General features: G+C 42.6%; 1 protein-coding gene across 1 annotated transcript in view; it reads left to right on the forward strand.

The window, feature by feature from the left end:
• LOC311305800 (uncharacterized protein) overlaps positions 1–25616 on the forward strand; it is a 1224369-nt gene that overhangs the window by 471796 nt on the left and 726957 nt on the right. The window contains exons 13-16 of the mRNA XM_084433678.1: positions 2865–3038; positions 5113–5286; positions 7498–7671; positions 8369–8539. Coding sequence (XP_084289804.1) covers positions 2865–3038; positions 5113–5286; positions 7498–7671; positions 8369–8539 — 693 coding nt within the window. The remainder of the gene's footprint in view (positions 1–2864; positions 3039–5112; positions 5287–7497; positions 7672–8368; positions 8540–25616) is intronic.

Below are 25616 nucleotides of genomic sequence, written 5' to 3' on the forward strand. Positions count from 1 at the left end.
GAAGTTGTGAGAAAGGTCTATAACATCGCTGCGACTCTGCTTAAGGAAATAGTTTTATTCCTTAATCTGATCATGTTAGTTTATACAGTTATTCTTTGTTCATGTTAGTTCACAGGGGATTTACTAATGTTAACAGAAAACTTTTGTATTTAAAAATGTATTAGTAAATGTTTAAACTTAAGGATATTAAATGCTGTATAGTATTGTCCATCATTGGTTCATGTTAACTAATGTAGTTAATGTTAACAAATGAAACCTTATTATAAAGTTTTACAATGTAGACAATGTGTCTGAAAACAACCGACATAAACACATTTGACCCAGTCAGCAAACCAAGGGTGACATTGACATGAAAGACCCTTAAAGATTAAATGAAATGAATGTGTAAACTAACATAAATAGATCAACGCTTTCAACCTTTGTATAGGGATCTCCCAGTCACGTGACCCCTAGCCGCGTGTCAGCCATTTTGACGGAATACTTCAGCGCACCTACATACATGAGAATGCGGATTATCACATGTTTTATGGCTGCGAATTGATTAAAATAATATAATAGTATATAATGGTCACTGTATTAATTATCTTGAGCCTGCTGAAATGTTCCTATAAATATATTTTCTTAACAACTGTGCAATCTGAATAATAAATAGGCTAAATATATTTATCCACTAAGCTGCAGCAGTCCTATGCTCGTCTTCCCATTAACAGTTTTTTTTTTTTCTCTCTTTCTGACATTTCATACCTGTTGGGTTTACATTTTTTTATTAAATTGACTATAAAAAAGATTGCTTGTGTGTGCTGGTGTTTATTCCAGTCTTTTAAAATAGTTGAATGAATGAATGCTCGCGAGGTGCCTGTAACGATGTTAAATAGGCTAGGCTATTTAATCAATAACGTACACAGTGTAGAGGAGAATGACAGTCAACTACTTTGAATATTATAGCATTTTGGGCATAAACATGTAAATAATGAAAAGACTGACATTGAAAAATGACACAGAATGATTAAAATTTAAATATTTAATCCAAATAAATAAATGTTCGTGGTTCGCACTGATGTTATTCATTTGTTCTCACACACTTAAGCATCGCGGTCACTGGTTTAGACTAGGGATGGGACGAAATATCGTTTGACGAAATATCGCGATACAAAACGTGACGAAACGCATCGAGGTCGAAAAAAATGGATCGCGAAATAAAGATAGATGGCACTGCTGCATGATTTGCGTAGTATATGTAATAAAATATGTATATTTTATTGACACTGGAACAGTATGCATTCAAAAAGAATGCTTATTTAATTCAATAATAAATATTACAAAAAGTTGGCTTTAGCTGGATTCGAACCCCAGTCTCGGTGAGCACCTGCAATAGAAAACAGTGTAATATAAATGCGTGATTTTCCCACACGAAGAAACCGGAAATTGTATCATAAGACCTATGCTGAGGAAGACATATCTCTGAACGTCACATTTCACCTTTTCTTTTCGATTTTCTGCGTTTTTCGCATCCACAGCCTGTATTTTGAATGGTGTTTGACAATTCAGAGCCACCGTGCAAGCGAACGACAAAATCCAGCTGTTCGGTTCTGTCTGCCCAGCGCTTCCGCCGGCCGTGTGTGTGTGTGTGTGTGTGTCCATACCTTAGACATACTGCCAGTCTCTGTTCAGGATCGATTGGTTCACGGAAATTGGTCGTCTTCTTTTTAATATGTGGCTCCAGTATCGCTAGCAAAGCATCAAACTGTTCCACTGACATTCTGAGGTAAATTTTGAATTGCTCGGGATAATTTCGCAACTCCTTGATAAGGAGGTGAAACTCTCCTTCCTCTCGGCGCAATCTCAGGATTGGATGGACCCAATATTTTCCTTTCTTTTTCTCTTTTTAAGAAGAAAGAGGGCAACGAAATCATCCTCACTGCTTGACGAATCCATTTAGTATTTTTTGCGCAAAGGTTTAATAAATACGCATCTGACTCAGTGTGCAAGGTTTCTGTGCGTGACGAATTTTAAGGCTGACGAACACGAAAAAACGCATACGAAAATTTCGGACTCAGTGTGCAATGGCCTTAAGACTGTCTGTAAGCTATGCCATGCTGTCATTCCGTACACCACATCCAACACATCCAACATGAACCACCACCTTCAACGTCACCATGATAAAGTTGTTGTTATACAGTAATATTTTTTTCTTTTTTGATATTGTATCGTGACGTATCGTATCGTGACCCTGGCATATCGAGGTGCATCGTATCGTGAGTTTAAGTGTATCGTCCCATCCCTAGTTTAGACGAAGACTGACCACTATCTATTATTAGCACAGCGGCCGTCAGCTAACTCCCCACGTCATGTCATCACAAAAAGAAATATACAAGAGGAAAATAAAGGAATTAGGAATCATACATCCATATGAAGCATCACAAGTTCTTTTTACAGGCATTAAATGTGTAGAAAAACTTCCTGACATTGAGTTCGGTGACATTTACAGCTACTGCTACCTTATTCACTTCCCATCACGCTACACCGGAGCTTCATTAAAAGCATACACAAGCTTAGCAGTCGGTATCACAGCATCGCTCGGGCATGATAGAAGAATAGATGAATATTTCGCGACGAGCTGTATTCACCAGCAGTTTAGCATTTTCTATTCCGTCAAGATGGCTGCTCCAAATGGCGTGACGTCACGCGGGACGTCCCTATTGTTACAGTGTTGGTAGTATATTTAAATGAACAATGTGTAGTCTTTCTCCATGTTACCTTTACCTTGATATCCCTGTTTATTTGTCAGCAAAAGTCTGCTGGATGAAGATGAACACGTTAGTTGATCATCATAGATCTGAGTCATTTTCTCTTTCTGTCTTCAGTCTGTGGAACTGCAGTATTACAGAGAAACAGAGTCTCATCCTGACTTCAGCTCTGAAATCAAACCCGTCACACCTGAGAGAGCTGGACCTGAGCTGGAATACACTAGGAGACTCAGGAGTGAAAAACCTCAGTGATCTACTGATGAACCCACAACTCAAGCTGGAGGAACTACAGTTAGTATCATTATACTGTACAGCAATTACAGTGTGACTGAAGTTTATTTATTTGAAGACAGCAGGGCTTATGTTTCATTGTTTATAGCAGTGCACTTTCTGGGTTTCCCCTATTGCTCACAGGGGGTTAAAGTGGGATGTGAGTGTGCCGTACAGACTCTTATTCTGGCTGTACTGAAGACGAAGCGGTTTGACCAATCAGATGAAAGGGGCGTTTCAGCGCCGCCCACATGTGCAAACGCAATATCAAAGCCATAAACCGATTTGTAAACCACAAACAAAAAATTTGAAATCGAGCCGAAATGTAATTTTCCGTTTATTAAACTAAAAGAAACACAGAATAAACGATCCGTCTTTTCATTTCTCGTTATTCCATTCCAAACAGGAAATGAAATGATCAGATGATACACGGATTCGTGTGTTCATTCGTTTTTTGATTTTCGATTTTCATTTTTTCCAAAACAACGAAAAACAAGAATTCAGCTTGATTTTTCGTTTTTCGTTCTGAGGTAGAAAAATGTATAAACAGCTGGAATATTCGAATTTTACACGTGGGCGGGAATGAAACGCCCCTTTCCTTTGATTTGTCAGCCGAAGATCAAACTGTCCCGTCATCAGTTCTTCCTCAGTTCTGCACTGCAGAATAAGAGTCCTCGCGTTGTGATTCTTAACGCGTTTATTGCAACTACATTTCATCTTTTTTTTTCATCAAATAACCAGACTAACATGGCTCGACACAACCCGTACTGAGAACTGTTTTCTCATTTTTCTACTTTCAATATTAAATAAAAAAACGACTGAACGAATGATACACGGATTCACTTCCTTTTTCGTCTTTTTATTTTTTCAAACAAACTAAAAACAAGTATTCAGCTTGATTTTTCACTTTTCGTTCTCAGGTAGAAACATTTATAAACAGCTTGAATATTTGATTTCTACACGTAGGCGGGAATGAAACGCTCCTTTCCTCTGATTTGTCAGCCGAAGATCAAACTGTCCCGTCATCAGTTCTTCCTCAGCTCCGCTCAGCAGAATAAAAGTCCTCCGCTGCTGCAGTTGTACGGATTCTGAACGCGTTTATTGCAACTACTACATTTCATCTTTTTCTCATCAAACACCCAGACTAATGGCTCGACACGACCCGCACCGGGGAAGAGCCTCGACAGGGCTTTCTTATGAGGCTTTCAGTTCTCAAGTGCCAGGGGGTCCGTGAAATAATTTACTATAACCTACTGTATTTTCCGGACTGTAAACTAAAGTCACGTTTTTATCATGAAACACGTTGTGATTTATTCCAGAGTGACCTAGGCCTTTACAATGCATTTAACTTAGTTCACATAATCTAAATGTTGACTTTCAAAAGTAGGCGCGCCAAGAAGACTATTCGCTGTATTTTGGTTTATATATATACAGTATATACTTTTTTTATCAATCTCTTTATTAAATTTTGAACATGAAATAAGAACAAACAAAGTTCCCCTTCACATACAAAGAAAAAAAAAATACAAAACATAAACACCAAGAATCAACAAAAATAAACGACAAACAACATAGTAACAATGAAGGAAAAACAAAAACAACAACCATTAACTAATAGCTGTGAGTGACGGTCCAAGAACTACTGCCCAGTCATTTGCAGCAAAAAACGTGGGACACTAAGTTTACTCAGGATTGTCTGGGAAGGTCAACTTCCCAACATATTCAAAAAAAGGGGGTATATATATATATATATACTTTTTAACCACAAATGCCCGTCTTGTACCATCTCTGAGATGTGCCACGTATTACATCATCACGTATTACATCAGGTCACGTCATCAAAAAATGTGTTTTGGGGTTTCATGACCCTTTAAAAATGAAATGAAATTAATGTGTAAACATGAATACATCAACAATTTCAACCTTTGTATTGTTACAGTGTTGGTAGTATATTTAAATGAACAATGTGTAGTCTTTCTCCATGTTACCTTTACCTTGATATCCCTGTTTATTTGTCAGCAAAAGTCTGCTGGATGAAGATTAACACGTTAGTTGATCATCATAGATCTGAGTCATTTTCTCTTTCTGTCTTCAGTCTGTGTGGATGCAGAATTACAGAGAAACAGAGTCTCATCCTGACTTCAGCTCTGAAATCAAACCCGTCACACCTGAGAGAGCTGGACCTGAGCGGGAATACACTAGGAGACTCTGGAGTGAAAAACCTCAGTGATCTACTGATGAACCCACAACTCAAGCTGGAGAAACTACAGTTAGTATCATTATACTGTACAGCGATTACAGTGTGACTGAAGTTTATTTATTTGAAGACAGCAGGGCTTATGTTTCAGTGTTTATAGCAGTGCAGGGCTCCAGACTAACTTTTTGCCTTGGTTGCACTGGTGCGCCTAACTTTTTTATTTAGGTGCACCAGCACAAAATTTGGGTGCACCCAAATTTTTCCTCGGATGTATCACCTTTAACGCCACAATTTTAAGGTCACCTTTTTATCACGCTCTATACACATTCATATATATTATGTAAATGAATTTAAACAAGAAGGTGTAGGCAAAAACTTTTATTTATTTTTTGAAGCACAATTATTAACGGTATTCCTACTCTTACCGATACTGCTTATCGATACAGTATTCTTATGGTTCTTTTTGTTTTATATATAATAAACAAAGATAAACAATAGATAAACAAAAGATAAACAATTAAACAAAGATACACTTTATATAGGCCTACACAGTGCTTTAATTTCAGGAAGGCCTACTACTGTTCAGGCATGGTCTAAAAAGAAATCTAATAAAGTAATAAAATGTAAAATGTAAAATAACACTGTAAAATGTATCATAAATAGATTCATGCTTATTAAAGCTGAAGTTATTCTTTCGAGAGCTGTGAGTGATTTTTCTCTTGTTGTTTGATTTGCAGTAATGGCGCAATCGTCAGCATGTTTATTAGACTGCAGCCCCTTTAAGACCGGGTGCAGATCTAATAGGCTACTGATGCACCATATTCTCCCAACTATTTCCATAACTACGTCCATTTAAGACATAAACTGTTTTTAGTGAATCTCAAAGCGGGTAATTTTGACACGCTTTTGTGTACAATTGATCGTTTAGACGCGCACAATCTGCACATGAAACCGAAAGTATAACTTGCTTGTCTCGGACTTTTTCGGAGCGCGCGCCGCCATGCGAACAACATCTCTTGCGCAGATTTTTGTGTTTTTAATAGCTCTTTCAATTATTAAACGCGTCCCGCAATTTAGCAACAGTAGCTAGACTGCATTTACAACAATCACCGATCTGATTCTGATTCTGTGTTTTAGGGAGAAATGACAGCGTAATGCTGCGAAGGGAAGAAGTTGCGCGTAGTTAGATAGTGTTTAATGGTTTTACCTCAATATATTATTTTTTATAATCTTTGGAAGCCGAAATTTTAAATAAAATCAGACTAATATAACAGACCTTAAGTGTAACCAGGCTACGTTTGAATGTTTAATTCTGTCCTCCGTCGTCACTCATTAAGCAGGGCTGTCGTGTTGTGCGAGCTGTGGCACCGCGTGAGAGAAGAGGGTGAGTTCCGTCAAAGGAGAACAAACGCCAACAAACGTTCGTGGAGAGGCAGCGGATGCGAGGACGTTAGGTGCACCGGTGCGACCTAGGAAAAATGTTAGTCGCACACTTACAAAATTTGGTCGCATATGCACTCTAGAGCCCTGCAGTGCACTTTGGTCGCATACGCACTCTAGAGCCCTGCAGTGCACTTTCTGGGTTTTTTAAAAATATCGCAATGTAATTTTTTCCCAATATCGTGCAGCCCTAATTTAAAGTGTGATGTCTGTGCTTGGAGGCTTTCAAATATTCATGTTAACAGACATTAACGCTCTAAAGTTCTCTGAAGTGTGGCTGAAAAAGCCAAGTAAAACTTTAAATAACCATTGAATCAAATTAAAATTGTATTCTTATCTGTGAAATAAGCATGTAACCCGTTTCAACTCCACCACTCAAAGAATTGTTAAATTGTTCGCCAAATTTGTTGCTTCATACCCCTCTGACACTGGGTAGTTGCGCCCCTGGTCTCACTCATCCTTGCAAAGCTGCTTCAGCTCAGTGACATTTGTAGGCTTTCCAACATGAGCTGTGTTTCAAGTCCTTCCACAGCATTTTAATGGAATTGAAGTCTGGACTTTATTGGGCCATTCCCAAACTTTAATTTTCAAATTTTCCGACCATTTTCCGATCATAGACTTTCAGAGTTGTACAGTTTTAGTTAATTGCAATCTTGAAAGGGATGTTGATGTCTAACATATTAAAGTTCACTGAGCCTTTTGTTTGCCTCCATATTAAATTGTCAGTTTTTGCAACTGACTTTCAATACATTTGTATGAAGAATAAAATTAAATTCAGTTTAAGGATTTATATTGTTCAGGTTTAACTGATTAATCAGCTGAGTGTTTTCCTCTCTGTTCTAGACTCTCTAACTGCAGTGTGACAGAAGAAGGTTATAAAGATCTGGTTTTAGCTCTGAGATCAAACCCTTCACACCTGATAGAGCTGGATCTCACAGGAAATGATCCTGGACAATCAGGAGTGAAGCAGCTCAATGATTTACTGCAGGATCCAGACTGTCAACTGAAGACACTGAGGTGAGACGGGATCAAATAATTAACTAAATTAGCTATATGCAGGCTAAATATTCATAACTAATATATTATTTTAGTTATATAATAAGCTGTACAATTTGTTGCATCAAAATGATCAAGATCAGATCAGATGCTGCAGGTTCTGTCATGATGATGATAACCGTCAACACAGTTTAGTTGTGATACGAGATACAGGTCAAATAGACATTATGGGTCAGTATATGTGTGCTGACATTCAGGAGTATACCTTAATAATTAACAATAATAGTTTTCCATCAAGCCCAGATTCACTGCATCTCTCTGCACCAGGTCTATGAGTCTCCAGATGTTCTCAAACATGCAGTTTCACAAGCCAGTTTTCTCTGTGCTGACGTTTCTCACTCCTCCTGCTTTAAAGACAGAAAGATCTTAATTTCACACTTTGTATTCATACTGAAAATCATGATCTAGTGAGCTTTTGCCCTTCTGCTCTGTGAGACCTTTCTGTTCTTATGCTTATGTTTGCTTTAGGACTGAGTGTTGCTCTAGTTTCTTTTAAATATATATTTATTTGTGTATTTAAATGTTTAAAGAAAAATTTGACATCTAAATAAATAACCCTAAGCTTGTCTTCAAAACAATAATTACGTTTTTTATCGTATCAATCATTTTTTGTAATGCAGTGGACATTTAGTTGATACCTGAATTGCCTCTTCTGCAGGTTTGTGAGTCCTGCTGCTGAGGAAGCCTGTCAGTATGTGAATAGAGTTGTGGGTATAAACCCGTTACTCCAGAGAGAGCTGAATCTGAGTGGACATAAACTAGGAGACACACGAGTGAATCAGATCGCTGCTCTACTGCAGGATAAACACTGTCAACTCAACACACTGACGTGAGTATTGCTCATTTATTTATTATATTACTTTTTAAGCATTTTTTCCCTCAGTCACACAGAGCCAGAACAATTTAAAGTAATAAAATTAAACAGTCAGTTAAACTATTAAGCTGCAACCCCACTTTTGAAAAATCCCCAGAATGTCACATGATTATGGCACTTTTTCATGTGTTCCCTATATGGACTAAAGCTGCGTCCGAAATCGCGTACTATGGGAGTAGGTACTACATTTAAATTAGAACGTACTTCGCGACCGTTAAAAAAGTACGCTCTATATAGTATGAATACGGGCAGTATGAATGGAGTCCGGACGTACTACATGCGCCATGTTGGTATTGTCACGTAACATGCGCGGTCACATCAGCGCGGAAAGTTAAAGAGCCCATTCCACTGACTGCACCAACTTAGAGCAATGTTTTTAGTTCTTCTTTCCGCTTTCGTCTGCGTTTTTACATTGTTCGTGCTCACAATTCAGAGGAGTCGTCGGGCAGCTGCTCGCAGATCACGCCTTTGTCGAGAGCTTTTGTGTAATTTCTCAAATAAGTTAAATATCATTTAGCCAATACATTTTACCTAAAAAAAAAAAAAAAAAAAAAAAACACACACACATAAAACTGTGAACAATGACAGATGTTGATTTTTGGTAAGGAAAAAGTAATGTATTTGCTTGTGATATTACCATCAATGAATAAACATGAATGAATCAATAGTATGCATGTGTGTATCTCTGTTGATTCATTCATGCAATATCACAAGCAGTGTGTGTGTATATATATATATATGTGATGAGGTTCAGTTCAGTATTAACAAGGAAGGAAGAAGACAGGGGTCGGCTTGAGCTGGGACTCTCGTTTTATTCACGTTTCTTTAGAAATAAACAAAAAGGTGCGCACAAAGCGCGTTCACCGTGCACATGCACAGCAATAACAAATACAAAAACTCAGAGTTCTCTTGGTGATTGGTTCGGTTCTCAGCAGCACACCACGAGGTCCCAGCTCGTCTCTCTCTCTCTCTCGCTGTCGCGCTCCGGCTTATATCCGGTCTCTCCACGCCAATTACTGAAATCAGACACAGGTGTTCATCATCTGCACTTGACCTACTTACGCTCCGCTCTGCTCCGTCCTCTCTCTCCCGCTACAGACTCCGCAAAACCACGCCCCCCTCGCCACATACCCCCACCGCCCGACTCAGGCCGGGGAGCCATCCGGTCTGCAGCCTCCCCCCCCCCTCCTCCTGGAGAGAAAGTCAGCCACAGCCATCTGTACACCCGGCCTGTGGATCACCTGGAACTTAAAAGGCTGTAAAGCTAGATACCAACGAGTGATCCGCGCGTTGGTATCCTTCATGCGGTGGAGCTACTGCAGGGGAGCATGGTCCGAACAGAGGGTGAACTCCCGCCCCAGGAGGTAATAGCGGAGGGTGAGAACGGCCCATCTGATGGCCAAACACTCCTTCTCTATGGTGCTGTACACCGTCTCTCTCTTAGAGAGCTTTCGACTGATGTACAGCACCGGCCGCTCTTCACCCTCCACCTCCTGGGACAGGACAGCGCCCAACCCCCTGTCCGACGTGTCTGTCTGTAGGATAAAGGGGAGAGAAAAGTCAGGAGCATTTAAGAGCGGACCGCCACACAGAGCAGCCTTTATCTGGGTGAAAGCCTGCTGACACTGCTCCGTCCACTGGACCCTATCTGGTGCTTCCTTTTTAGTTAAATCAGTCAGCGGGCTGGCAGTGTCCGAAAAATTAGGTACAAACCTTCTATAATAACCTGCCAGCCCCAGGAACTGTCTAACCTCCTTTTTGGTCTTGGGTCTTGGACAAGTCGCAACTGCTGCCGTCTTGTCAATTTGTGGTCGCACCTGTCCATGACCCAAGTGAAAACCCAGATATCTTACTTCCACCCGCCCAGTTGCACACTTCTTCGGATTGGCCGTGAGCCCGGCTCTTCTCAGCGTCTTCAGGACAGCTCGCAAATGCTGCATATGTCGCTGCCAATCACCACTATAAATGATGATATCATCCAGGTATGCAGCGGCATATGCAGCATGCGGCCGGAGAATTCTGTCCATCAGACGCTGAAAGGTGGCCGGAGCCCCGAACAATCCGAACGGAAGAGTAACAAATTGGTGTAATCCGAACGGCGTTGTGAAAGCTGTTTTTTCTTTGGTCATGGGAGACAAGGAGATCTGCCAATAACCCTTAGTTAAGTCCAGTGTCGAATAAAAACGAGCAGTGCCTAGTCGATCAAGCAATTCGTCAACCCTAGGCATTGGATATGCGTCGAATTTCGACACAGCATTCACCTTTCTGTAATCCACACAGAACCGTACTGAGCCGTCCGTTTTAGGAACTAAAACTATCGGGCTCGCCCAGTCACTGCTGGATTCTTCTATTACCCCCATTTCTAGCATTGCTTCTAATTCACTTTGAACCACTTTTTTCTTGTGTTCTGGTAATCTATACGGCCGGCTGCGAACAACCACGCCCGGCTCAGTCTCAACATGGTGCTGAATGAGATTCGTTCGACCAGGCAGGGGTGAAAAAACATCAGCAAAATCTGCTTGTATTGATTTTATATCAGTGAGCTGCGAGGGTGAGAGGTGGTCTCCTCCAGGGGCCAGAGCGAGAGATTGGGACTTTGAACTCACTTCTGGACCGAGATCCTCCTCCCCACTCACTACCGTCGCCAGCATCACTGACTCCGCCTCAGACCATTTTTTAAGCAGGTTGAGGTGATATATTTGATGTGCTCTACCCCTATCCGTTCGAGCTACCTCATAGTTGAGATCACCAACTCACCGTGTAACCTTGAAGGGTCCTTGCCACTTCGCGAGTAATTTTGAACTAGAAGTAGGGAGTAATACAAGCACTTTATCTCCCGGTGCGAATTGACGTAGTCTAGCCCCCCTGTTGTACAACCGACTCTGCTTGTCCTGTGCCTGTAACAAATTCTCCATTGATAGCCGCCCCAAAGTGTGGAGTTTTGTTCTCAGGTCCATGACATATTGAATTTCATTTTTGCTATTAGAAGGTCCGTCCTCCCAAGTCTATCTAAGGACATCTAACACCCCACGGGGCTGACGACCATAGAGAAGCTCGAAGGGGGAAAACCCCGTGGAGGCTTGCGGGACCTCCCGTACAGCGAACAAGAGGGGTTCTAACCACTTATCCCAATTTTTGGCGTCTTCATGTACGAACTTACGAATCATGGATTTTAACGTGCGGTTAAACCGTTCGACCAGCCCGTCTGTCTGTGGGTGATAGACACTTGTTCGAATCGATTTAATGCCCAACAATTCATAAAGCTCGCGAATAGTACGTGACATAAACGCCGTGCCCTGATCGGTGAGAATTTCTTTTCGGAATCCCCACCCGGGAGATTAATTGAAACAGTGCGCTCGCCACACTCTTAGCAGAAATAGTGCGGAGAGGCACTGCTTCAGGATATCGCGTTGCATAATCCACCAGAACTAATGCAAAGCGGTGTCCTCGCGCTGACCGTTCTAATGGCCCGATGAGGTCCATACCAATTCGTTCGAAGGGGACCTGCATTAATGGTAGGGGGCACAATGGTGCTTTTGGGGTGGCCGGTGGATTCACCAACTGACATTCACGACAAGACGCGCACCACCTGCGCACGTTCTCGTGAATGCCCGGCCAAAAAAACCGGGCCATGAGACGGTTTAGTGTAGCCGTTTGTCCTAAATGCCCGGCCATTGGATTACAATGAGCCGCCTGGAAAAGCATTTCCCGACGGCTTCTAGGTATCAGTAACTGGGTTGTATCTTGCTTTGTCTGGGCGTCTTGGGTCACCCGATACAACTTATCTTTTAAAATTGAAAAATAAGGATAGGAGAGCGGTTGTTCAGGATGAAGAAGCTGACCGTCGATAGAACGAACCTGATCAAAGGCATTTTTCAGCGTTTCATCCCGTGACTGTTCCAGGGGAAAATCATCATGCTCAGGGATGATGTTTCGCTCCAGAGCACTCTGTTCCCCTGAAACAGGCTCCGGAGGTTCCAGTTCAGCTTCTCCCAACTGTGCAACCGCTATTCTACTCTTCTCTCTTTTCCCCCAAGAGGCATCCGAACATAAATATCCCAATAATTTATTGAATGAGGGCCAATTAGTACCCAAAATTATCGGATGCCGGAGGTGCGGATTAACTGCCACCTCTATTCTATGCTTTTCTCCCCTGAATTGAATATCCACAGGCAAAATAGGATAATTCACCACTTCCCCGTGCACACACCGAACCTTAACCATGCGGCTATTATCCAATGCCCTAGGTTGAATCAGACTTTGATGGATGGAGGATTGGTTACATCCTGAATCCACCAGAGCCTGATATGTACCCCCCTTGATACTCACTGGTATTTGGTATAGGCCAGCTTGATCGAGGGCAGCCTGTGGCGCGTCGGGGACCCGGATCAATGTCCCCACCTCCATCACTGGACATCTGTCAATAAAATGTCCTGGGTCCCCACAGCACCAACAGGCCGGCCCAGACTTTACCGCCGCCCTGGCGGCAGGAAGCGGTTCAAGCGATTGGCGTGGAGAGAGCGGTGGTGGAGTTGGTGGTGTGAAGAATCCCGTGGTCGAACTCCCTCCCCTGGGAGGAGCCCTGGGTGCAGCTGTTGGCTCCGCTGAGTAACCCGTTCTCCACCTGGGCGCTGGCTTCGGCGGGAGCCCTCCACGGGACCTAGGAAGGGGAACAGGTTTGGAGAGAGAGAGGGGAGGGGGAGAGAGAGAGAGAGAGAGAGATGCAGATGGTAAGGGTTCGCCGACCCCTGGGCACGCCACCATTTGGTCCTCCGCCAGCTGGATGGCCTGGTTCAGCGACGTCGGGCGGTGGCACTGGACCCACTGCGCAGTTTTCCTTGGCAGCCTGGCCACGAACTGCTCCAGTACCACACGATCGATCACATCCTCGACGTCGCTTCTGTCGGCCATCAACCATTTGCGGCAGGAGTCCCGGAGCTGCTGTGCCATCACGAAGGGTCGGCCGGACTCTTCCAGGGTCAGGGTCCTGAACCGCTGGCGATGTTGCTCCGGTGTCCGACCGACCCGCTGGAGGATGGCACGCTTGAGGTCCCGGTAGACCAGGAGGTTTTGGACTGGCAGCTGGTGGGCGGCTATCTGCGCTTCTCCTGACAGTAGAGGTATAAGCCGCATTGGCCAGTCCTCAGTGGGCCATCCCCGATCCTCTGCCGATTTTTCGAATAAGTCCAAAAAGGCCTCCGGATCATCATGAGGTCCCATCTTGTTGAGCGGCAGAGGAGATGTACTGTCCTTAGAGGAGGAGATGGCCCGAACCTCCCGGTCTACCCAGCTCCGGAACAACTCGCGGTCTTCATGCTGGGATCGGAGGAGCGCCTCAAAGCGTTTATCTTGCTCCTCCTTGATCGTCAGCAGATGTTGGTGTTGTTCTTGGTGAAGACCGGCGAGTGACTGGATGATGTCCGCAAATGGTGTACCCGGCGGGGACTGCATGGCGGCGGCGATCTTCTTCCTTCCCGGGTTTCGGCACCAGTGTGATGAGGTTCAGTTCAGTATTAACAAGGAAGGAAGAAGACAGGGGTCGGCTTGAGCTGGGACTCTCGTTTTATTCACGTTTCTTTAGAAATAAACAAAAAGGTGCGCACAAAGCGCGTTCACCGTGCACATGCACAGCAATAACAAATACAAAAACTCAGAGTTCTCTTGGTGATTGGTTCGGTTCTCAGCAGCACACCACGAGGTCCCAGCTCGTCTCTCTCTCTCTCTCTCTCGCGCTCCGGCTTATATCCGGTCTCTCCACGCCAATTACTGAAATCAGACACAGGTGTTCATCATCTGCACTTGACCTACTTACGCTCCGCTCTGCTCCGTCCTCTCTCTCCCGCTACAGACTCCGCAAAACCACGCCCCCCCTCGCCACAATATACATGTAGGGTAACACACTGAGGTTAGATACAATACACACACATACACACACACATTCATATATATGTGTATACATGAAGACTTCAGATGTAAAAGAAAAAATGAGCATTTTTATCAAGCTTGTATATTTAGGTTCAGTAATTTCACTTTAATGACAATTAATAGGTCCTTTTCATTGCCATTAAAGTGAAATAACTGAACATAAACATACAAGCTTGATAAAAATGATCAAACTAGAAGAAAATATCAGATGGCACTTAGAGGCTTTTACATCTTAAGTATTCATATATGTGTGTGTGTGTGTGTGTGTGTATATATATATATATATATATATATATATACACACACACGCACACACAAATTTTTACAAATTATTTACTTTAAATTTGGGTAGGAAAAATTCAAGTGGAAATCCCAAAATTACTATCTTGTACACATGCTTTTAAAGAAACAGATTTTGAATTATTTTAAAGTGATGCCCTACAAATGAGATTGTTAGTAAGAAAGTCCCTTTAGATCTTTTAGAAACCTGTGAAGGTAACCTTACTGAAGCTGCTGACGTTCACTTTCTTCCCTCAAGACGACGTTTTAAAACTTTTGCTTTTGGTGGTGCTTTAAGCTCTATTATACTACTTTGTGCCAAAGTGTTGTGATTTTGTTTTAAGCTTTGTATTCTGTATCCATTTAAAAGTTAAATAATATACGAAAATAAAGCAAATACATTTTAAAGGTGTCTGGAGTGTGTGGGTATTTCTCTATAGTGCGGCACTCATATTTTTCAGATATACCTGCAATTTGCTAGTTTCAAAAACCATCTGGAATCTGCCACAAAATAAGTGCACACACAACACCCTTTAAAAATATTAATTACTCAATGCCACATATTAAACACTTTACAACTGACAATCTAACTACTGTAAATCCCTGGGAATTAAGTGTTTTGTAATAAAACTTGCTAAAACAGAATGACAAGATGAACTTACTAACAAATAAATGGAAAGAGAGTGTGTAACATTTGTTTTCTTTATTTTATTTTTTTTAGCAATTATTTCTATAAGCTGAGGGAATCTTTCCTCTCTCTGGCCTCCTGTTCTCGTCTCTCCTCATGCTCTCGTCGCTCTTTCTTTTCTTTCCTCTCTTTCATTAGCCACTCTCCACTCTACAAGAACACAGGTGTGTTCATCAGCCCCTGCAAAATCAACACAGAATTTAACATTAGTGATGAACCATGCAATCTATATTATTATATTAATGTTACATTGACAAGTTGAGGTACACTTGATAACAGTAGCTTGCTACGTAGCCAACACATATTACATATCAACACTGGTAAAGGAGAAATAAAATCGCTGTAAAATAAAAAATAAAAGTTTTGTAACTATCATTTAACTGAGAAACAACGTCGTTGTTTAAATAAAACAGTGTTAACTAGCTGGCAGGCATTAGCTCGTTCTGTTCGGTAATAATAATGATAAAATTGTCAATTTTGCAGCCAATTCACAATATTGTACCCTCGATTTACATTATTTAAACTTCTAACAAGTCAGTCGTTTACTTATATGATGTTAAACAAATACAATTTAACCACAAAGAAACAATAAGTGTTTTGTATAGTATTTACACTTGAAAACGTCTCAGGTTACGACTGTAACCCTAGTTCCCTGAGAAGGGAACGAGACGATGCGTCAATGACGCTTTGGGAACGCTTCTGCGTGATTGCGTCTGAAGCACTTGTATCAACTAGTCCAATGGCGAGAGTGGGCGTCACGGGCGGGTGACGTGACGACCAGGAAAGGATAAAGGACATCCGGTTTAGAACCGCGCTAGCTTCGAAAAGGGCCGAAGCAAGTCGATCACAGGGATGAAGGAAGTATGGCAAAGTGACGCATCGTCTCGTTCCCTTCTCAGGGAACTAGGGTTACAGTCGTAACCTGAGACGTTCCCTTTCGAGGGAGCTCGCGATGCGTCAATGATGCTTTGGGAACGAGAATGCCCAATACGCCATATGAAACAGAACCTGTCTGTGTGAATACTGCACAACTAAGACAAGAGCATTGATAACCTGGGGAAACGCCCAGGTCGAAGTTGCAAAACCTTACGAATGTGAGCGGAGAGGACCAGGCTGCCGCATACCACATCCTACAAGGATATATACATATATAATTAGGCTTCTAAGCCGCCATACTCCTGTCCTGGTCTAAAAGCACCACGGAGGAAACAACCAAAGGTCCCCCCCCCCTCAGGGAAATACCACCAAAAGGGACATGGTTGGCATTAAGGCCGCCACATGCACCTTCAGTGTGGAAGGGGATAACCCTGCGGAAAAAATAACCAGCAGTAACTCCAGCACTGTACCAATCGGGCAGTAAACTGGGCCACACTGTCCGAGACCCGCAATATGAAGTGAAAACCCATCACATAAAGTTTCCCCGTGGAGGGAGCTCTGGAGTGAAGTATGGTCTCCACAACCTCAGTTGAGAGACCAAAGTCAATGAGTTGGGCCCCCTCAGAGGCCAAACCCACGGGATCCAAAATCTCTGGGCTGGGTGAAAGATCACCCAATCCACTTGAGACTGAAGGTCCCTCCTGACTGGAATCTCCAAGGGAGAGCCGTCGAGGAGAGACACCGGGTCTGAGAACCAGTAGGCACGGCCAGTACGGTTCTACTAATAGTATAATTATCCATCCCGGCGGACCTTCTCCAGAACTCCTGGGAGCAGAGTAATCAGGGAAAGATGTACAGACGAAGCCTCGGCCATGTCCATACCACAACGTCCAGCCCCAAGAGAGCTGGGTGTGTGAGGGAGAACCAAAGTGGACTGTGCGTCGTATCCTGAGACGCGAAGAGATCCACTTGTGCCTGACCATAAACCCCCCAAATGTACTCCTCACCTCGGTGTGGAGCCTCCATTCCCTGGGCCTCAGCCCCTGCCTCAACAGGATGTCTGCTCCAACATATTTATGTATTACCATATTACCGATGTGTTGTCTGTAAGGACAAGCACATGATGGTCCCTCAGGTCTGGGAGGAATGTCTCAACGCATTGAAGACTTCCATCTTCTCCAGGCAATTTATGTGCCAAAAAGATGATGACTCCTCCACAGTCCCTGGGATGAGCGGCCTCCCAAAACCGCTCCCCAGCCGGTGAGGGAAGCATCTGTCGAGATAGCAACTCGATGGCAAAGAGCTCCCAACACCGGAACCTGGGAAAGGAACCAGTATTTCCTCCATATAATCAAGGCGCAGAGACACCGCTGCGTGATCTTGATCGTACAAAGTGGGTTTCCCCTCGGGGAGAACCCTCTGGTTCTGAGCCACCACTGCAAGGGTCTCATGTACAGTAGGCCAAAGGGAATCACAATGGACCTGCTGCCATGAGGCCCAACAGTTTCTCGAACTGTTTCACAGTGCGTGACCGCTCATGTGGGATAGGAACCAGTACTTCCTCCATATAACCAAGGCGCGGAGAAACCGCCGCGTGATCTTGATCGTACGAAGTGGGTTTCCCCTCGGGGAGAACCCTCTGGCTCTGAGCCACCACTGCAAGGGTCTCATGTACAGTAGGCCAAAGGGTATCACATTGGACGCTGCTGCCATGAGGCCCAACAGTTTCTCAAACTGTTTCATAATGCGTGACTGCTCATGTGAGATAGGAACCAGTATTTCCTCCATATAACCAAGGCGCGGAGACACCGCCGCGTGATCTTGATCGTACGAAGTGGGTTTCCCCTCGGGGAGAACCCTCTGGTTCTGAGCCACCACTGCAAGGGTCTCATGTACAGTAGGCCAAAGGGTATCACATTGGACGCTGCTGCCATGAGGCCCAACAGTTTCTCGAACTGTTTTACAGTGCGTGACTAGCCCAGCTTCAACTCTTTTGTGGCTGTGAGGATAGCAGCTACACGAACGGGCAATAGTGTGGCTCGCATCGTGACTGAATCCCATACCACACCAAGGAAAGTGGTTCTCTGTAATGGAGAAAGCACACTCTTCTTGTCATTAAGTCTCAACCCCAATTTCTTCATCTAAGCGAGGACGACATCTCGATGCCGAACCGCTAACTGCTCTGATTCCGCCAGAATCAGCCAGTCATCGATGTAGTTCAGAACGTGTAGCCCTGCAGCCTGACGGGGCCAGAGCTGCATCTACGCACTTTGTAAACGTGTGGGGTGATAGAGCTAGACCGAATGGAAGCACCCGATAATGGTATTCTTTGCCCCCAAAAGAAAACCACAGGAACTTCCTTTGTAGAGGGAGGATGGAAGTAAGCGCCTTTTAAATCTATCGTGAACAAACCAGTCCTCGGATCTGATTTGAGTCACGATCTGTTGAGTGTGAGCATATTGAACTTGAGTTTCATGACTGCACGATACAACAGACAGAGATCTAAAATGGGACGCAACCCCCCATCCTTTTTCGGAACAATAAAGTAGCGGTAATAAAGTAACAGTAAAACCCTGATTCTCTGTCGGGCGAGTACACCTGCTCTATAGCTCCCTTCGCTAACAGAGACTCTACTTCTTGCTCCATTACCAGAGCCTGCTCGGGATGTACTAACACGAGTACCACCCCGTTGTAACAAGTTGGAGGAGAACGAAACTAGATTCTGTAACCTCTCTCTATTATCTGCAGGACCCATGGAGATATATTCGGCAGATTCTTCCACTCTGTCAGAAAATCTACTAAGGGTACCAGTCTCTCGAGACTGGCCTCTGATGTTATTGTAACAGCCACTTCGGTGACCTGAAGCATCCTGGCAGGAAACAACCGAACTGACTGTTTTTGAACCCCCCTAAGAGGGTGCGAGTTTGACACGGTGTCGTGGTGACACTGAGCCATGTGCTCGCTGGAGACCGCTGCGCCCCGAGACCAAGGGTGCGGGGTTGGCAGAACGGCCTCCTGAGGGCACCGAGGTGGGGCGGGCACCGTATACTGAGGTTAACATCGCTCCACCCCGGTCGGGGTTGCCCCCAGAGGTCTGACACCAGTGGCATCAGGACCTTGGCCGAAGCCTTTTTCACAGAAAAACAGTCCTCAGATCCATCTTCTGCTTTAAAGGCTTCTGTTGAGAATGCCATTCTGGTCCCCAATCTTTCTGAGGGGGGAGCACAGGAAATGACACTCTGCCTGTACAAGGAGTTTGTTAATGGCTAGTGCTGCTCCGCCCAGCAGCCCCATTTATGAAGTTATAAACTCCAAACTCATTGTACACAGGAGATTGAGATGGTTTTTAGAATCTTCAATTCCCTTAACTCGATGCTCAGCACATAATTTTACCATTTAATTCCTCCAAATAAAATGTAGTAAAAAATCAACCAGACAAGTTACACAGTCTGGATGAAATGCTGAACTTATACATGAATCTAACTAATGAAAGTCAGATAAGCAAATTTAAATGCAGCCCACTTATTTAATTCCTCAGAATCAAACAGCAAAAGATCAACCAGACAAGTTAATATAGTCTATGGCTGAATATATATTTATTTATAAGCTTATATATAAAAATAGTTTCAACATACAATAAAAGAATCCTAAATTCGTAGCTTGCAATACACTATGTATCTCTTAATCAATGCATTGTATTTGTATAACCACTGGACTCTTATTGCAGTCTTTTTTTAAATAAACAGTAGCATGGGGAAACTCTTGGTAGTGAACACACGTCGGTAATGTTCATGAATTAACGTTTCCAGTCCACTATTATTGTTATTGCAGACCCCGTAATCTACGCCCTGCCTCAGCACACGCGAGATCCGAGATCGAGTAACAGAATCTTTATTGCAGACCCGTAATCTACGCGCTGCCTCAGCAAACGCGAGATCCGAGCCAAATAATCTTTATTGACTTTCTTCCCTCGAGAAGAAAGCCATCGGGAGCAGAGCTAAACTCTCGATAGTGCAAAAGATACACGTCGGGAATTTATGAATGAACACTGTCAGTCCCCTTATTTTACTAGAGCTGACCGTGCATGCTCCACTCCCAAACAAACAACACATGAATCGCATGTGTCCCCACTCGTAATGAAGCGAGGGCAGGGAGGAACACACAATCCAAAGCTGTTTGCTCCCCATACTCCTGTCTAGATATAGATAATATGCTTGTGGTTGTGGACATGCATCGATGCTTAGCACTCTACCTCCTCAGAGATAGACCGTTGAAACACCGGGCTCTCTAACCAGGACGGAAGAAGCCGCGGCGCGGGCTTCCGATCGCAGAGAGAGAGCGCTGGATCTCCCGGATAAAAGCAGAGAAAAGGCGGAGCCCATCTCTAACCTCTCCGCGAGATCCATTTGCGAACCCACAATACCAACTTCCGTGCTGCCTCGGCAACACGGGGTCGGTACTGCGAGGAACGCGAGCCTGAACACCCTCCTCAAAGAGTGACAAGCGGGAACGGAGCGAGTACGATAGTAACTCGCAATGCTCGTAGTCAGCACCCTCGAGCGCTGACAGAACATGCTCCGTTCCAAACAAACAACACATACATCGTGTGTATCCCCACCCGTAAAGACAGAGGGCAGGGAGGAACACACGATATAAGGTTGTTTTGTTCGCCATAATATCTATGCTTGTGACAGACAACAATAAATAACACAGAGCGCTTGCTGAGGCACAGAAGCTAGCACGGTTCTAAACCGGATGTCCTTTATCCTTTCCTGGTCGTCACGTCACACGCCCGTGATGCCCACTCTCGCCATTGGACTCGTTGATACAAGTGCTTCAGACGCAATCACGCAGAAGCGTTCCCAAAGGGAACAGCCGCGTCTCCATTTTCTGCCATTTTCGAATATAACGATGACAACTCCTCTCCCGTGGCATCATGGGATAGTAAAGTGTCCATCATATGCGCACTTCAGAATCTCGCCGGAAGTAGTAGGTCATCCGGGTACTTTTCGCCTACTGTTTTTCGAATTCTATAGCCGTTTCTCAATACCAAGTACGCAAAGTTCGGACTTGAGTCCTTGGTAGTTCAGACTTGACAAGTTCGACTCAGGAGAACGAACTCCCGAGGACGGGAGGACGCAAGTCCGATAATTCTGAAATGGAACAGCGGCGTACTTGATAGCGTCATCACTCAGCTCGCTCTGGCTACTCCGGTTATCTCTTTATGTATATCTAGGCTACAAATAAAACAAAATATGTTATAAACCACCATAACATAACACTCTGCCTCTTTTCATTTTCATTTAAAAAAATCTTAAACATAATGGCCACACAAATGTGGTTCAGGCAACGCAATTGATTATCTTCACTGCATATTTATAACAACACGAAATATAAATCTTTTTTTTTTTTTATATGATAAATAAAAAAACATTATAATATTGATCATTAAAACTAACATTTAGCAAAAAGAGACAGGGTTGTGTCATTTTGTTTTATTATATATGTACATACAGTGAAGAGAATGTAGGCAACATGTATAATAAAATATTTTATACGTTTTAAATATATAAAATAAAATGACAACCTTTTTTGTTAAATGTCAGTTTTAATGATCAATAATAGCCATTATAAAAGTATAAGTAGCCTAAAAGGTATAAGAAGCTATACAATAATAAAGCAAACGATTCAGTCAAACATAAGTCAGCTCTCTAGGCTACAACGTTAAAGTTAAATAGACTAAATAAAGCTATGAAACTTCACTTTGCCCTCAGCTTAACGTTTTGCCAGGGAACAAATTATAGATTGAGACAAATAAAAGAAAGAAATAAATCGCCCGTTAGATATACACAAGACGATTTATATCTCATGTTAAACCACTAGACTAGAGACATCCGAGCCAGCGGCAGTCAGCAGCACTAGCCGAGGAAAGGCTGTTCACGGCGGGGTACATGAGCGCCGAGCGGCCGATTGCCTGGATCTCACAACACCACATTTTCAAATAGGCGCTATCTTTATAAATAAACCAAAGATTTGAGCTTCAAACAACTACATTCTCGCCTGAAATACTCTTAAAACTACATTTCGTGACACAATTACAGCAGTTTTTTTTTTTATTTTCTCCTCTGCTATTGAGGCTTGCTGGTTGGTGTGAGATGCATTCTGGGATACCTGGCTGTCTCAAGTCCGCACAAGTCACCTCTCGATGCATCCTCGGTAAAAGGGGCGGATCAAGAACACATCCGGGGATTTGAACTGGACTTGGCTAGATGTGAACTTTGAATTGGAACAGTACTTGGGCAGCGACTGATGACGTTTCACAAGTCCACAAGAACACAAGTACAGACAAGAACGCATATTGAGAAACGGCTTATGATTTCGGACATACTACTCTGCTCGCGTGCTGTTTTTCGCATACTATATAGTAAGGAAGAATTCGATTTCGGGCGCAGCTTAAATGTGCATAGGGCGCCCTCAGGCTGCTGGTATGGGTTGAAAACACAGTACATCAGAGTATCCAGCGCTCATAATGATTACATCGACGCATTTGGGTATAAATTCAGTAAATATTATTCCTGTCTGTAGAAATCTGATGTAAACCTATGAGAATCTATCAATATTTCTCCAAATCTGCACATTTTTGAGCTAAAAGCCCTGACGTACGTTGTTTTGTCAAGAGTTGTCATGACGACAGCACAGGAGTTTTTTCCGAATGAAAGCGGCTGACGCTCATAATTCATATTAAAGGTATCGACTCATTTTTTCATTTCATAACTCCTGATACAAATTAAGACATAACTGTCACTATAAGTTTCTCAGAATACAATAGTGGTCAAATACTGAAACTTGAGTCTTATATCTTTTTAATGATGTATAGTTTGCCAAGGTAATAACATTAAATCTGATAGTAACTTTGAACTATATAAAAGAAAAAAAAGAAAAAAAAAAGCTTCAGTGTGCCGGCGCACTGGCAAAGGTTAACAGGTTAATAACACAAAATTAAAAAGGTGATATCAAGCTTTAAATATTTGATTAAGACAGACAGTTTGATCGTGGGTCAATAATTATATCAGTTTCTGTAGAGGCAGAACAAAGTTTTTTTTTCAGACATCAGGATCAGAACTGTTCATAACTGCTTTCAATTTAATCTTTGTATTTCACAAATATCTAATTTTGGTGCAACATATACTGTAACTTGTAAAAACCGAATAAGTGTATTTTAAAAGTCTGTGATCAGTGTCTGCCTGTAATAAGATCCACTGAAGGTAAGTTGACTGAACGCTAGTGATGGGCGCTTTCGAAACACGCTTCATGAAGCTGTGAAACCTTTACGAATCTTTTGTTTCGGATCAGTGGTTCGGAGTGTGTGTCAAACTGCCCAAGTCACATGATTTCAGTAAACGAGGCTTCGTTACGTCATAACTGTTTCCAAATGTTTAAAAATGTCAATGGTTCACCACTGGGGGGCGATGATCTCTGTGAACCCATGAATCATGCAGATTCACTGAGATTGAACAAGTGTCTGTGGGTTTTACCTGATCTCTGATTAGTTTTATACATTTGTAGACATTTGAATTAGACATTAGTATAATTAAAAGCAATAATAGTAGTTAATAGTCTCTTATTGGCCTGTTTAGCTGAGCCATCCATAAAATACACCGACACTGCCTCACGTTGCAGCACTAAAGCACCTTTTACAAAACTTGTTTGATTGTCTTCTGCTTAAGGAAATACTTTATTCCTTAATCTGATCATGTTAGTTTATACAGTTATTCTTTGTTCATGTTAGTTCACAGGGGATTTACTAATGTTAACAGAAAACTTTTGTATTTAAAAATGTATTAGTAAATGTTTAAACTTAAGGTTATTAAATGCTGTATACGTATAGTATTGTCCATCATTGGTTCATGTTGACTAATGTAGTTAATGTTAACAAATGAAACCTTACTATAAAGTTTTAGCAAGTAGACAATGTGTCTGAAAACAACCGACATAAACACATTTGACCCAGTGAGCAAACCAAGGGTGACATTGACATGAAAGACCCTTAAAGATTAAATGAAATGAATGTGTAAACTAACATAAATAGATCAACGCTTTCAACCTTTGTATTGTTACAGTGTTGGTAGTATATTTAAATGAACAATGTGTAGTCTTTCTCCATGTTACCTTTACCTTGATATCCCTGTTTATTTGTCAGCAAAAGTCTGCTGGATGAAGATGAACACGTTAGTTGATCATCATAGATCTGAGTCATTTTCTCTTTCTGTCTTCAGTCTGAATAGATGCAGTATTACAGAGAAACAGAGTCTCATCCTGACTTCAGCTCTGAAATCAAACCCGTCACACCTGAGAGAGCTGGACCTGAGCGGGAATACACTAGGAGACTCAGGAGTGAAAAACCTCAGTGATCTACTGATGAACCCACAACTCAAGCTGGAGAAACTACAGTTAGTATCATTATACTGTACAGCAATTACAGTGTGACTGAAGTTTATTTATTTGAAGACAGCAGGGCTTATGTTTCATTGTTTATAGCAGTGCACTTTCTGGGTTTCCCCTATTGCTCACAGGGGGTTAAAGTGGGATGTGAGTGTGCCGTACGGACTCTTATTCTGGCTGTACTGAAGACGAAGCGGTTTGACCAATCAGATGAAAGGGGCGTTTCAGCGCCGCCCACATGTGCAAACGAAATATCAAAGCCATAAACCGATTTGTAAACCACAAACGAAAAATTAGAAATCGAGCCGAAATCTAATTTTCCGTTTATTAAACTAAACGAAACACCGAATAAACGATCCGTCTTTTCATTTCTCGTTATTCCATTCCAAACAGGAAATGAAATGATCAGATGATACATGGATTCGTGTGTTCATTCGTTTTTTTATTTTCGATTTTCATTTTTTCCAAAACAACGAAAAACAAGAATTCAGCTTGATTTTTCGTTTTTCGTTCTGAGGTAGAAAAATGTATAAACAGCTGCAATATTCAAATTTTACACGTGGGCGGGAATGAAACGCCCCTTTCCTTTGATTTGTCAGCCAAAGATCAAACTGTCCCGTCATCAGTTCTTCCTCAGTTCTGCACTGCAGAATAAGAGTCCTCGCGTTGTGATTCTTAACGCGTTTATTGCAACTACATTTCATCTTTTTTTTTCATCAAATAACCAGACTAACATGGCTCGACACAACCCGTACTGAGAACTGTTTTCTCATTTTTCTACTTTCAATATTAAATAAAAAAACGACTGAACGAATGATACAC

This window comes from Rutilus rutilus (genome assembly GCF_951802725.1).
Source record: "Rutilus rutilus genome assembly, chromosome: 1".
In the NCBI taxonomy this organism is placed as follows: Eukaryota; Metazoa; Chordata; class Actinopteri; order Cypriniformes; family Leuciscidae; genus Rutilus; species Rutilus rutilus.